This window comes from Copadichromis virginalis, linkage group LG15 (genome assembly GCF_057382275.1).
Source record: "Copadichromis virginalis isolate Kocher_CV1m ecotype Utaka linkage group LG15, C_Virginalis_male_GT1.1, whole genome shotgun sequence".
Taxonomy (NCBI): domain Eukaryota; kingdom Metazoa; phylum Chordata; class Actinopteri; order Cichliformes; family Cichlidae; genus Copadichromis; species Copadichromis virginalis.
Window position 1 is genome coordinate 10,358,519 of NC_140632.1, and position 15,700 is coordinate 10,374,218.

Genomic DNA, 15,700 nt, shown 5'->3' on the forward strand with positions numbered 1-15,700 from the left:
TAAGAAATTGAAATAAACTCTAGAAATTATAAAATACATATAATTACATTTGTGTCTGACAATCTCGACATATTCAAAATTAGTGTGACAGGTACTAGCTTAAAATGCTAAGACCATTTAAGCTGACTCAAATTTTGAATTTATGGATGGCATTTTTTTTCAGTTGCAGAAAAACGAAAATAATAAATTAATAAAATGAATGTTTGTGTTCGACAGTTATTTATTTATTTATTGGGGGGGGGGGGGGGGTTAATGTACTTATGTAAAGTCAGGGTTAGGGTTGATGAGAGATTTACTAACTCTATATAAATATATATATATATAATTAAAAAAAAAAACTAAGTATAAGACTTATTAAGTCAAACCATTTGAGAAAGATTTTAATTTTGATTTCAGATAATAAATAAATAAATAAAAAATACGATCCAGGATCTACAGCTTCCAGGTTTCCTGCTCGTTTCCTTCCTTGTTCCGTTTTCTGAAGAGCTCCGGTCCTTGTTTTGTGACAGGCCGCTCTCTCCGGAGGGAGGCAGGTAAACTCTGCGCTTCTTTCTGGCTCCGGCTCCACTCGCTACAGGTGGTTGTAGTATTTTCCGGGTTTTTATTTGTACTTTTCCCTACTTTTCCTTGTGATTTTTTTTTCTTTCCAGCCTGCACTGTGTCTGGTTGAATTTGAATAGACTTTAGGAGGCAACGTCTGCAGTGTACAGCAGCACAAAGTCCCCATGCTTTGAAAATCAGAATATGGCGGGATTCAAGGATTATTCCTCAACCGCGGGGAGGGAGTTCGTGTTGGGTTTGTTTTAAAGCTTTGTTTTTCTCGGCGTGAACACTTTTCGGTCCCGCTGGAGTTATTGGTATGAAATAAATATGCCCTTTCACCAGAGGAATATCGAGCCCCGCCGTGTGAGCAGGCTATCGGCGAAGAAGGATGGCTGGAAACCCAGGGAAGAAGCCGGCAAACGCAAACTGCGAAAACCCGTTTTGTTCTCATCGCTGGATGAGGTTGGCTGTCATACGCTGACTAACGTAATACATCAACTTTCCGACCTTTCCCGACATGCCAGCGACATCTTCCTGGGCATCGAGATGGAGGCGGGGATGGTGTTTAGAAGATCCTGCAGGATCGAGGAGCGCCTGCAAATTCTGCAGGATGAAGTCCACAAGCTTGATCCCAAGAAAGTGAAAATCCGTGAGTCTGCACTGTTGGCCACTTGTTTTTGTCCCTCTTACTCTACTGATCTTTCGGCTCCAATCACTTTAGCTTTCTATGAAATGCTTACAAGCCACTATAGAGCACTAAATGAGATCCAGAGACATGCAAAAATGCATGCAGTGAGTTCATATTTGTAGATATGATGTGCATGTTATGTATGATTCGAGAGTTTAAATATGTCTGTGTGAGAGAGGTGCGTCTACCTTCTGGCTTTTCCTGTTATGATAACATGCGCAGTAGTGTGGAGAGGTCCAAGGTGACTGTCATGATTTGTCTTTTTAAAAGAGTCAAAGAGGAGTGACCACTGACTCCTGCCCACATGGCTTTATTTGCCTGATTGGGACTTATGTTAACAGGGGCATTGTGTCAGAAATGATGGATATCCTCTCAACATACTGGCCATCTGTATCCAGGTCCTCAAAGGGCACTGAGATCCCAGGAGACCCTTCACCTTCCTCATCTCTCCTTAATGTCCATAAAGCTGATAAACACACAGACAAATGGAAAATCAATTTCTTTACTTTTAAAGTTTTGTGATTTGTTTAGCCTGCTTTTATTAAAGCTCCCTCCTTTAGGAGGGTTAAATATTAACTGAGACTGACTCATGCTCTGGTGACTGTGCAAGCAAGACTGAGAGATAGGCCTGCTGAGCTGCATACCTGAGGCAGAGCCTTTGAATGACTGCATATCTGCCTCTCGACACCTATTTAAGACTCTGTTATGTGGTAATGTGTGTAAACCCAGCAGTTAAGGGATCATGTTTTCTATTGAGTCCCTGCCTCTTTTTCTTATCTAACTTGCTTCCGAAATGTATTGCAAAGTAGTGCTGGGAAGATTGGTGCAAATTCCTCTAAACCCAAGTGAAAGAGGAGGATTTCATCTCTGACTCACTCACTTTTGTTTCCTTTTTACTGTCCTTCCTCCTGCATTTGATCTGCGTCTGTCCATCCTGCCTTGTGTCTAAATATGACTCACCCTTTGTCACACAAACACACACAGGTTCAAAAGTGACTGCAGAGAAATGATAAGCCGAACAGGCAGACAGATCCCAGACGGAGGTGAAGGGGTGTAGGGGTGCCCACTACATGACAGCAACCAGTCCCAGTCATGACTCGACTGCTCCCATTTTCTGTACCTGTTGGAAGTTTTGATGCGGTTTTAGGCGGGACTGGGAGCTCTTTCTGAAAGGGTTTGTCTCATTTAAAGACCTGATTCATCAGAAGCCGAAGACGAGGTGTGAGAGAGTAGGCTGGAATGCGGTGTGTTACGTCGCGATCTGCAGTTCCCACACGCCCTCAAAGCCGTGTGTTAGGTTTACAGAAGCGCTGAGTCTAGATTTATTACAACGCAGACACTGAAGCTCAACGCCAGCTTTTTCCACACATGGAAACACCTGTATTTTTTTTTTTTTGAAGTGCCCTCCAGCGTTAATCCATGAAAAGAGTCCTGGATCTGAATATGCCAGAACACCTGGCAGAGTTACTTTGAATTTGGTATTTGAATAAAAGTTACTGTGTCATGCGCATGACTCCAGGAAACAAAGCATTCTTTGCCATGTTGTGCTATTTTACAGCTGTTTCTCACTGGTTTACAAAGTGAGGAGCGGCTGTTAAATGACAGTGTTTAGAGTTGGTGTTTACCTCAAATCCTTGATGAGACATAATGATATGTTGCTTGTTGGGTAGTGCTGACTACCCAACCCTGAGGAATGCACTGTATTACATAAATTTACCAGCCTGCTTGTAAATATCTGCGGCTGGTCACCCTGTTGTCTTCTGCTCCTGTGGCTCAGGGTTCCTACGCTAACCTCAGAGCTCTGAGCCAGATCATGTTACTGGTGAGGGGCATGAAGAGGGGCTCTTGTGCACTGAAAAACTGACATTGAAGGAAGGGCGAAGTAAGAGTGTGTGTGTTTGCGCACTCCTACCTCTACACTCAGTGTAATCAGTGGCAGTTTGAACAGAGACATGATAGGAAAATGGGATTTCCTCATTGTGTGTATTTTGTCTGCTTTATTCCACTGTTGATCCATGTGTTCTGAAGGAGCGGACCCCAGAGCAAAGGTCACAGGTCATCCTCTCATGCCTCAGCGGGGAACACCTGACACTCAGAGTCAAGAGTTTAAACAAAGTCTAGTTTGGTTAGCTTGGATTTCTGCTGGCTGCCAACAACAGCCACTCCTGCTAAGTTTGGCACATGGATCTCGTTTGCTCCACCCTGGTGTATTACTTGTATTAAGTGCAATTGTATTAATAATATTAATAAGGCTAATGCCATGGATAGTAGAAATAAAAACAGTTTCAAGTCCCTTAACCATGCTGTTTGTTCCAGATGAAGATGTATTATTATGCCTTAACTAATCCAAACATCTATCTCTCTAGCTTTCTCATCAATACTTGATTGTTTTGGAGCTCATACTGATACACAGACTCATAAATACAGTTCAAGTCAGACACCGTTCATTGACAGTATCCCTCCACTACCTATTTCCTGTCATTTCTCCCCCTTCATCTCTACAACCCATCTTTTGTTCCTCATGAGAAAAGTTCGACCTTGAGAACCACGCCAGACTCTGCTTCCCCCAGAGGTCTGTGCACTTCTGTACACCAAGTAGCCATCGCTGTGATGTCACAAGCTTGACTTTTACTTGAAGTATGAATTTAGCTACATATTAGAAACGTATTCTTTTCTGCCAAATATAACTCTGGGTAGATTTGGGAGTATGCTATTTTAATGTTAAAAGTAGGTCATACTAGTGAAGGTTAATTGGAGAAAGGAGAAACTTGGGGCCTTCTTTTGTCAGTTAACTTGATGCCCACTAAAACACACACACACACACACACACACACACACACACACACACACACACACACACACACACACACACACACACACACACAGAATAAAAAAAAAAAAAGCATGTTTCCAGCTGACCTGCTAATGTCTACAGTCCATCTTGTCTCCCATACACACACTGATATACATGTTAAGTGCTTGGACATTCCTCCTCCTATCCCTCAGATATTTATAGGCATAGTCTTTGCCCGATGCTCTTTCATGAGTAGCAATGTATGCTATCATGTTTAGGGTGTGTTGCTATGTTCAAGTGGTTCTTCTTGTGTTGGGAGGGGGAGTTCATCCTCAGAGTGGGACTGCAATCAGTTATTCAGATAATAACAGTGGAACTGCTTGACTGACATCAAAGTTGCATCCATGTCAAAAGCCAACGAACAACAAATTAGTCGTGCCTGGATAAACTAATTGGTGTTTGTGGCTTTTTTTCTAACCCTCTTTTCCTGTTTGCCACACAAATGCACACTCACATGCACAGCCCTGTTTATCCTACCTCAGTTCTCCCTAGTCACTATTCACTCTGGCCCACTGTGGTCCCCTTCATTCATCGATAGAGAGCAGTCATTACGCAGCCAGAATCCACAAGTCGGTTCCCACGGCGCTCGTTCCAACGCCGGCAGCCTGGCCTGGTTCTAGAGGTCGACCTTCTCCCATCAGGAACAAAAGAGATGGGTCGAAGAAATGAAGGGAAAAAGTGAGAGAAAATGAGTGGGAAGGGGCTGTGGAAGTGGAGGGATATTGCCAGTGAACTGTGTCTGACTTGGACTGTGTGTATGAGATTGTGTGTTTGAATCTACAGGCAGTGCTCTCTCACGGCTCCAATACATCCCTGGATTTAGATACATCCCATCGACTCAGTGCTGTCTTGCAGTTTCTTAAAACATAATCTGTCAGAGACAGATTTGCTGTTGATGGTGGGAGACAGTCGAGTTAATAAGGAAACAGCTAAATTTAGATTTGTGTATATGCGAGCGCTGCCCTGACTGTGTTTAACCCCCGATTCGAGCCACAAGATCATTCTTACAGTATACAGTAGTGTATTTTATCACTTATTTTACACCAGTAGAAGATGATAGGCCTAAGCTGTGGTAATCTGGTTGGTTAATGGCTCCGTTTCCTGGCCGCTTCTCCTCCTCACTTGTGTCACTCAACTGCAGCTGTAATAGATCTAGTTATTTCCTGAGCAAACCACATGTCATGAGAGACCTTACTTATATAAAGTAATAAAAATATCACATCGGTGTTGGAATGGCAACAGATGAAAGCCCTTATAATCTTGGTTGATTTGTATCTCCACTTGTGAAAGTCCAAAAATATCCTTGAACTGGTGGATATGTTTGCGATTACAGTTTTGCTAATAGCAGATGCTGCTTATAGCACCTTTTTTCTTTTTCTTTTTTTTTGTTTAAAGGTTTTTTGTTTCCGTTTCTGTCTCTAAATATAAACTTGACTAAACAAACTGATAAGCTGGATCCCAAATATTCACTAGATGTACCTTTTCAACTTTTTGTTAACACAAAAAAAGAGAAAATATTCAATGGTTGTCAATTTTCTGGGTGGCAATGCCTTGTTAATGTCGGGAGAACGTCCAGACTGCTTCAAGCTGATAGGAAGACAACAGTAAGTCAAATAACCACTTGTTGAAGAAGTTATGCAGAAGAGCATCTCTGAACGCACAAAGCAGATGGGCTACAGTAGCAGAAGACCACACTGGGTGCCACTCCAGTGTCAATGCCACATCCTACCAGAGTATTGTTGCTGGTCACATCCATCTCTCTATGACACAGTGTGCTGATTGGATAACTTGTAACTTGTTTGGTGAACATGACAATGATGTCACTGTCCTTGAATGATCTCCACAGTCACCAGATCTCAGTCCAGTAGAGCAGCGGTCCCCAACCCCCGGGCCACAGACCCTAACTGGTCTGTGAGTCATATGGTACTGGGCCGTGAGAGCTGAGGCATGGGTGTGAAATTTATGGTTTTCAGGGTTTTTTCTTTTTGTTGTTATTTTTTTAAATCGTTTTTATTGTTAACTCGGTTTCCCTGGGTCTTTTCCCGTGTCTTATGAATAAATCTTTTTTTTTTTTGTACTGGTACTGGTTTTCTTATTTATCCGCGACACCTTAAAGGCCGGTCCGTGAAAATATTGTCGGACATAAACCGGTCTTTGGCGCAAAAAAGGTTGGGGACTTATGCTGACGGCAGTAAACTTAATTAGATAAATCTGTCTCCCTACTGTTGAGATTTCATTGTTGCTGTCGACACACAAACATGCGAACATCTCCGCAATCAGAGAGCACCACATGATGGACTTATAGGTTAGTAAGTCGGCAATTGAGGGTGCTGTGGGGTAATCCAGGGTTTAACCAGCATGCAGGGAGATGAGCAAGATTTAATCCCCACTGTCGTGACCTCTGCCTGACAGGATGCAGTGGGACATCCTCAGGGTTGTGTGTGTTTTTGTGGTATTTTTATTTTCATATATCTGTTTTGATGTGTGTATTTGTACACTCAAAGGCCTTTACACAGATGCATTACATTTGGACCGCTGCTGGAAAATTCAAGTCGAGGTCACGGTCGGGTTTTTACACAGCTATTGTTTTTAGAGGAAAAGTGTCACAAATAGCCTGATGTTTGTTCCCAAATGTATTTCCTACGGAGAGACAAACAAAAGCTGAACCGTCAGCAGATCTCAAGTGAAATCCTGTGTTTGCCTCTAGACCACAGAAACTAAATATATGCAAATATACCTTCTTTTTTTTTTTTACATGAAATATTGCAAAACATTTTCACAGCTTCTGTGTGAGTGTAAAATGACATTTCAGCAAATTTTCAGCGGCTCTCCTTTTTGCCTCAGCTTTCCCTTCCTCTGTTTTAAAGTCTCTTCCTCGCTCACTCCCTTGCTCTCGCTCTCTTTTCCTGTTGTTTCATATGGTTTCCAGACCTTTCCTCTCTCATCTCTGTCCGTCCTCTACTCTTTGATGTCAACCCTTATACTGCCATGCTGACCACAACAAAGACAAGGACCACGCTCACACTCTCGACTTTCTCTTTTTATAATCAGTTTTTGTCACGATCTTTTCTCTCTTCTTATCTTTTGTTTTTCCTCCAGCTATCCTTTTTTCCCCTTTAAAGCATGTGTTCCTTTTTAAATGTGTTTAATGCTCATTCTTGCCTTTATTTAAAATTTATTGTTGTAATTTTATATTATATAGTGGTTAAACAGCTGTTATTACATGCCTCATGACTGACTAGCTGACTTACTGATCTTCAGATAATCATTGTTTACAGTAGCTTGAGTTTTCAAGATTTATGAATACCCGGAAGAATGTGTGTATATGATGTGTCCATATATATATGGTTAGAGCTTTCACAGTGAGTAAAATAAACTCTAATAATGTTGTCCTACACGTTTTTGTCTGGCGTCCAGGGAAGCCTTTTGTAGATATAGCAGAACAGTGAGAGTAAGAGAGAAGCAATATAGTTTATTGCTGTGCATGAGTGAGATTAGTTATTCTTAATTCAGAAAAACCTACAAGATATCCAAAGATGAAGGCGTGAATTTCCTACTAAAAGTTGCGTCTTTAAATTTCATCTTTTTTAAAATCTTTTATCTTGACTCGTACATTTATGTAATACCGTGCACTGCTATCTACTGTATCCTGCATGTGTTATTAGACATTATATACTGTAAAGCAACCTGTAGAGAAAAACATGTTTGCAGTTGGTATAAAGTGATCCACAACAGGGCATATTATGAGGGTATCAACCTTGCTTTGACTTTTTTCTTTTTTTGCGAAAGGGACAACAGCTGCACAGTGGTGGCAAACCTGGTGCAGCATTTCATGTTTATTTTATGACGTTAAAGAGTAAAAAAAAGTGTCACGTAAAGCTACACAAACATCTGTTGGGAGCAAAATAAAGGATGGATTTTTATCAAGTATTAGATTGTGGTTTATCAGTGATGTGTACAAGAGGCAGACGGAAGGAAGAAGATGGGCCGACAGGGAGGCACATCCATTCCATCCAGTACATAATGACATACTGCAGCAGGTGGGAGCTCATCTAGCAGGAATATAAAGGCTATTGTTATCCTGGATCTGCACTAAAACTGCACTCAAGGCCTGGAAACGCACCATACACACATGTCTGAATGGCTGCCTGAGGAAAAATAAACAAGGATTTTCTGCCACATCTGTCACTTGTGCCACTTAACCAAAGCTCACACAGGAACACACAGGCAGAAGCATGCAGGTCGTGCACTCAAACTCTCTTAGTGGTATGTAGTGTCTATCATTAAAAGAAATAAAATGTAATGGGCCACTTGGCAGCAAATAACACTGTCTGCAGAATATAGATCACATGAAGCCAAGGCTTCAGATTAGATGCAACAGATGACTTTGGGGTAAATTGAAATATTTGCACTTTAAACCTTGCAACGGCAGAGGCTGGTGTGAACCTCCTGCTATATTTGGACTGAATGATAAGTCTTCAGAAACAGCTGTCGGCTGGCTTTTTTCAGGCACATTTTTAGTCCCGTAAACACTGGCGACATTAGCCAACTTGAATATCCTCAGCTGAATAAACAAGTTGCGGGACAAGAGGGTCATCAAGAGGGTTGTTTTTTTTTTTTTTTTTTTTTTTTTTTTTTTTTTGTTTTTTTTTGTAGACTAGCTGATGTAATGTTTAATACTTGATGAACATCTCAGGATTTGTTTATTCAGACATGTGCATTGTGCAACTGACACTTCTGGTTGAACCCGTTGCTTGTAATTCATAGACCGACAATAGCGAAATCAGTTGATAGTCTTAATAATATAAGGCTAGGTTTCACCAGCTGTGTGATGGAAAAGTTCCAGACGTGCATCAAGTGTCAGCTATGTTGGTTTGAGGTGATGACGGTCTGAGGGAAGTTGTTGGGTAAGCTTTGTAGTTTCACCCTCAGTTTTATTTGTCATATGCAAGCTCGGACAGGGTTCTTGTGTTTACTGATGCTGCTGGGAAGATTGTTAGAATGGTAAAATCACTATGTATCCTGAAGGAGCCATAGTTTTTTTAAAAACTGGATCAGGTAACCCTGAACTCTCTCTTAGTTGTGCTGAAATAGGCCTAGGCTACTGGGGGTTTCCCATGATGCACTGAGTGTTTCATCTTCATGCACCTCTTTTCACCCACTATGTCAGCAGTTCCCAACCTTTTTTGCGCCACAGACCAGTTTAATGTCTGACAATATTTTCACGGACCAGCCTTTAAGGTGTCACGGATAAATATAACAAAATAAAATGATACGACCAAGACAAAAACTGTGGTATTTTGTAAATATAATAATAAACGCGAATTCACTGTGTAATTGTGTAACTTTATTAGCAGCGTCCTCCTGAAATGCACCAACAACACTGAGAGTAACATCCTCCTCTCTGCCCCTTAACGCTCTCTGGTTGATATGGTAACACTTAAATATTTCTTTCAAAATAAGACACAACTATAACACAGGAAAAGACACAGGGGAACCGAGTTAACGGTAAAAACCCCGAAAACCATTAATTTCACCCGAGCCTCAACTCTTGCGGCCCGGAAACAAACAGCTCACGAACCAGTACCGGTCCGTGGCCCGGTGGTTGTGTTTATGCACCACTTTGAATTTAATCATTAGTTATTATTAATCTCGGTCTCTTCCAAGGTGTCTATCCCCCCTTGACTCTCACCCCTAACCTGTCACGGCAGATGGCTTGCCCTCTCTGAGTCGGAGGTTACTTGATACTTGCTCACAGGAGGTTGTGTGATCGTTGGGATTTTCTCTGTACTGTTGCACGATCTTTACCATACAAAATAAAGTGCCTTGAAGCAGCTGTTGTGATTTGGCGTTACATAAGTACATTCAATTATACATTACATTAGTCTGCCTTGGGAATCATTCCATATAATGGCCTTCAGTTTCATTATGCCTGCAATCTCTAATTATTTGTATAAAAAAAGTCTTAATTATGTATTATATCAGGAACTTTTCTCTTGATTGTTTTTTTTTTCTAATGTTTATTTTTCTTTTCTTTTTGTCAGAGCTGTAAGATAATGTGCCACCTTCCTGGCAGTGGTCAGGAGGTTCATTGTACATACCCCACTCCCTACTTTATGGCTCCCTTTAGTGATTACATTATGCGGCTTTGGTTATTGCATGTTTGTCTGGTGATTGTATGGTAAACAATGGCCTGTGCCACCTTACTCGTCACTGTTTCCATTAGACCTATATTGACAACAGAGCACAATAAAGCGAAGAGGCTTGCTGAACTGCAGAGTTTAGTAGAATCTGCTGATCACTTTGACTTGTTGTTTTTTTTCCTTATTTTTTGGCTTTAAACTCTTTAACGCTTGACTTTCCTGATGCCTTTGCCGCCACCTTAAAGAGAAGTTGAAGTAAACAAAATTCAAGACGTAACGTGCAGCCATTACCTGGTGGATACCAGCATACTTTAGGTTTACCCATATTCCTTTGAGTAAACCTAAAGTATGTCAGCTTAATGTTGGTAAAGATCATAAAAAATCTTCACCTTGTCCTGTTAGACTGAACAGTTATGACTGTCTTGACTCATCACCATAAATATCTAAGCTCACCCTGACCAATTTTACTGGCTCATTTTCACCACCCACAAAATCGCCAGAATTGTTTATCTTTCTGTCTGATTAGTCACTGAGATGTATGTGACTTAACATGAGACTGTTCTCTCTCTCTGTATGGTGTTTTTTTGTTTTTTCACCTTGTGTGTGTCATCGTAGTAAAATGTTTTCCCAGGGATGCCTACTGTAGTGGAAATTGCCACAAATGTAGGACTGAGAACTTTGACAGGTGTTTACACTGGAAGTCTGGACTGATTTTGTCGATATGATAACATCACAACTTTGGCAGCTGCAGGACTACTGAATTTTTTTCAGTGAAGTTTCCTATTCCCTCTCAGATAATTAAGTATTTGGTTTGGAAGTCCTCTCAGACTGCAAGCTCAAACTCTCAAACAGTTAGAAGAAAAATTCCTGCGAGTGCAACAGGCGTAAAGATGCATAGTGAGAGTTTTGAGTTGTTTTGTTTACTTCGGTAATTTCTTTTCAATTAATTACTCAAATGGGCATCGGTATGAAGCCTTTGTTTTTCCTTCTTTTGCCTGAAGCACTTTCTCGGCTCATCATTAATCACCGTCTCGCTGCAGAAGGCTCCATGGTGTTTGCATGTGTGTCTGAGAAAGTGTGTGTCACTGTGAAATATGACATACTCCATAAAGGAATCCCCATTGACTACTGAATCTTCCTCTGTAGCAGCTTTAGCTGTCTGCCTCATCCACAGAGACCTCATTGTGCATATATGTGTGTGTGCCTTCACTTAAACTTATTTGTGCTCTTCCAGTCTTCCATTCATCAGTATTAGCGCAGCCTGGTGATGGAGTGGTTAACACTGTCACTTCACAACAAGAAGTGACAACAAGAAGGCTGGCTGGGGGCTTTCTGCTTTGAGTACATCCTCTGGGTACTTTTTCCCAGAGCTCTTTCCATGCATTTTAGGCTAATATTGTTCTAAACTGGCTATGGATGTGCAGTAGGTATACGTTTGAACAGAACAAAATAAAGTGTTGTATGAGTGTATGGATAAAATGTGACTTTTTATGTGAAGTGCTTTGTCAGTAAAAATAGAGAAGCACTATATAAATTTGAGTACATTTACACTAAATTCTCTGTTTTACCAAGGCTACTACATGCACACCATTGTTTTTCTTGTGACATTACCAATAAGTTTGATGTGTCACATGGCCCTCTTCCTATTGTATCCAAGATGGCCGACATCTAAATGGCCACCATGGTCACCACCCGTCTTGAGGAGTTTGCCCCCTCACATATACTAATGTGCCACAAACAGGACTTTAATATCACCAACCATTCCCATGTTATTAAGATGTATCCATATAAATGGCCCACCCTGTACTATGGATGTTTTCTTTTTAGCACTGTGTACCTCCTTGCAACCAATTTCCTTACAACTTGTGGTTGCCAAGCAGTCGGTGACGAATCTCTAAGCCTCGTCTTTGACAAACAACTTCATAATGACTGCTAACAACCTCCACCAACCACTTGCCAACCTGTCAGGCTTTTTTTCTTCTTCTTGCAGCTGATGGTTTGCAGGGGTTGCCGATCAGTGTCTCGGGCTGAATAACTGTGGCCCAACAAACAGCAACAGAAATTTGTTTATTGTTGTGATTTTGTCTGTTAAACATGAAACTTGCCTAAGGAGGGAAAATGAGGTTCAGGGACTGGTTGCAACATGTGCTGACGTCTATCAACACTCAGAAAAGAATAATAACTTGGATAAACACATGTAAACAATAAGGCACTGGCCTTGAAGTGGTAATGTGGGCTCTCAATTGTGCTTTTCAGTGCATGGTTTGTGGATCATAACTCACACAAAGAGGAAATAAAACTAGTGCTAGACATGCACAGTGATCGTCCTTGGGCATAGGGATTCACTGTTCCTCAGTAAACCTCAGCATGTCAGAACACTCAGCGTTATTAATGTTAATACTTGATGATTATGAGATGGTGTATTTATTCTGGTTTTTGTTGATACTGTTCTGTTTGACTCGATCACACCTTTACGAGTTTGTTGATAAGTTGCTTGGAGACAAAACAAGGCTCTAATTGTGATTAACCAGTGCACAGATTTGGTCTTAGCGTGGTTGGCCACACACAGCAGCAGAACGTCCTCGAGTCAGAACATCTGTTAAGTGAAAGTGGATAGAGTAAAGGACACGGCTTGCTTCCACGGTCCGATTAAATGTTTCAGGATTGTTGAATTATTGACAGAGAGAGCCACTGAGAGAGCAAGGGACCGAATTTATTGATTGACTTTACAAAAAAACTGTTGAACAGTGTACATATTCACATTCAAACACACACAACAATAGTTTTGTCCAGGTGTGTGTGTGTTTGTGTGTGTTCAAAAGAACAAGAGAGGACATTAATCGAGGCCCTCCCTTGCCACACAGTGAGAAGGGATTTTTTTGGAGTCGGTGACGGGGATTATGGGGAATATTATTTCATATGGCTACAGAATGGTTAATCTCCTTAAGCTCTGCTGGAGTCTGCACACCCATTTCAGTTACTGCCCATTAACGGAGGCTCCATGTGAAGCTGAAAAGACCAGGAAACAAGGGTGTGTGTGTGTGTGTGTGTGTGTGTCCATACAATACCTGTTGGTTTATAAATGTTGAAAGACGGTTAGAAACATGAAATTACGGATAACATTAATTAAAGGATCCTTTTAATTATGTTGATATTTGAGCTTGTTTTTAATGCAATAGTAGTTATGTTAAAGTTCTTGTGAGGTCATGTGAATGGCTTTCTCTCATGTATTTCAACCACATTGTCATTCAGGTGCTGTTGCTGTTGGCTCAAGCTTTTCTCTGTCCCACACTCTGAGGTTTACGCTGGCTTCAGAAGGGGGCAGATTATAAATACAAACCTGCTTTTTTTTTGCTTTCTAATGAGATTCTTAGACTCAAATTTGCCTCCTAATCCAAAAGTGCCCTGCTCAAACAGCCTTTGCAATGAAGTGAAAGCCTCTTGGACTTGAATGGTCAAACCTTTTAGGCACTGATATGTGTTTTGAAGGCTGCTGCCAGCTAATGTCCTGGTATATTGACTCAGCTGTGTTTTTGACCTTCTGTCTCTGTGTGTGTGAAAGGAGTGTGTGTGTTTGTGCGTGTGCTTCAGTGAGACAGGCTGTCATCGTCATAGCTGTTTGATTTGGTGTGTTCCCTAGTGTCAGGTAGGTTTTTTTTTTTTTTTTGTTTTTTTTTTTGGAGTTATTATTATACACAGGTTGCCAAATAGATACAGACGCAGCTTCCAGAGAGTGGACACCACTCACACACTTCACTTTAGTTAATTCAGCTGTATCCCTGATCTGCCTGCAGGAGAAGTGTCTGTGGAAAACGACTGTAAACATGTGAACTGTTACAATAGCAAATAGTAAGTTAATTATGGTAAAAACATAGACGGTATAAAATATGCCAATTAACAGACTAATATTTCTGCCAAATAACAGACTAATAAAAAAACTAGAATTTCAACATCAAAAGTGAAAAACTAATTTTTTGTTCTATACTTAATGTGACCAGATGTCCCTCTTTATGTGGGAGTGAACTGGATTTTATTCCTTTCCCTCTTGTCCTACATCTTGAGATAATGTCCCACATTTTCAATTCAATTCAATAAAACTTTATTGATCCTGAAGGTTGGCCCCGAAGGAAATTGGGTAATTGACCGGTTCTCCACTTTTCTAAAGTCTGGCTTTTACTCGATATATATGAAGGGAAGTCTTTTAATTACAGTCAGAAGATCATGTACTCATCAGGGAAAGTTACAATTTAAAAAAAAAAATCCAAAATTTGCAGATGTTGGTGAGTATGATGACAACTAGCACAAAGCAAATTATATAATCAATATAATCTGAGAAATCTGAGTTCTTTGTCTTTTTCTGTTCCTGAAGACAGGAAGTATGTAATTGGTTCTTTTAATTGCCATAAATTTATTTTAAATTAGTTCAAATTCAAATTCAAATTTTATTTGTCACGTACACAGTCATACACAGTACGATATGTAGTGAAATGCTTGGACAACTGCTCGTGACCTAAAGAAAACAAAAAAAGGAAAAGGCTATGAATAAGATAGGAAATAAATATGAAAAATTAAAAAGGGTAAATTTAACTAGGAAGGAATAGAATATAAATTAAGGTTAAAAATGAAATAACTGTACAACACAAATTAGAATGAAGGGTAAATTTAACTGGGAAGAATAAGATAAAGATAAATATATAAATTAAAGTTGAAAATAAAATAACTGTACAACAAAATACACAATACACAATATAGAACTATATAAGAATGTATGAAGAAATCTAAATATAAATAAATATATACACAATAACAGCAGCTGTACAAGTATTAACCGGAAATGAAGAATATAGTGACCAGTGTTGTGCAAAACCAAAGTCCAGAAAGTCCAGTGTGTGTGTAAGAACTGTATGTGTGGGTCAGTACTGTGTGGTGGTGTGATTGAGAGACCGTATCGCCTGCGGGAAGAAGCTCCTCCTCAGTCTCTCTGTGTTGGTCTTCAGGGAGCGGAATCGCTTTCCTGACCTCAACAGAGAGAACAGTCTGTTGTTGGGATGGCTGAGGTCCTTCACGATCTTCCTGGCCTTGGTCCAGCACCGCCTGCTGTAGATTGAGTGCAGGTCAGGGAGCTCGGAGCGGATGGTGCGCTCAGCTGACCGCACAACCCTCTGTAGAGCTCGTCTGTCCTGCATGGTGCTGTTCCCGAACCAGGTTAAGATGTTTCCCGCCAGGATGCTCTCTATGGTGCACGAGTAAAAGTTCCTGAGCACCTTGGAGGGCAGTTGGAAGTCTCTCAAGCGTCTGAGGTGGTAGAGACGCTGTCGGGCCTTTTTCACCACGGTGTTGATGTGACAGGACCATGACAGGTCCTGCGTGATGTGAACTCCGAGGTATTTGAAGCTGTCCACTCTCTCCACTGGGCACTCGTTGATGACAGGGGTCTGGTAGTTCCTCTCCTGCTTAGTGCTGAAGTCCACT

General features: G+C 40.8%; 1 protein-coding gene across 2 annotated transcripts in view; it reads left to right on the plus strand.

Moving 5' to 3' along the window:
- Positions 1-536: 536 nt before the first annotated feature.
- nhsl1b (NHS-like 1b) overlaps positions 537-15,700 on the plus strand; it is a 101,423-nt gene continuing 86,259 nt past the window's right edge. For both annotated transcript variants that reach the window (XM_085431842.1, XM_085431843.1), the window contains exon 1: positions 537-1,192. In XM_085431842.1, the coding sequence (XP_085287968.1) occupies positions 871-1,192 (322 nt within the window). In that variant the 5' untranslated portion in view covers positions 537-870. The remainder of the gene's footprint in view (positions 1,193-15,700) is intronic.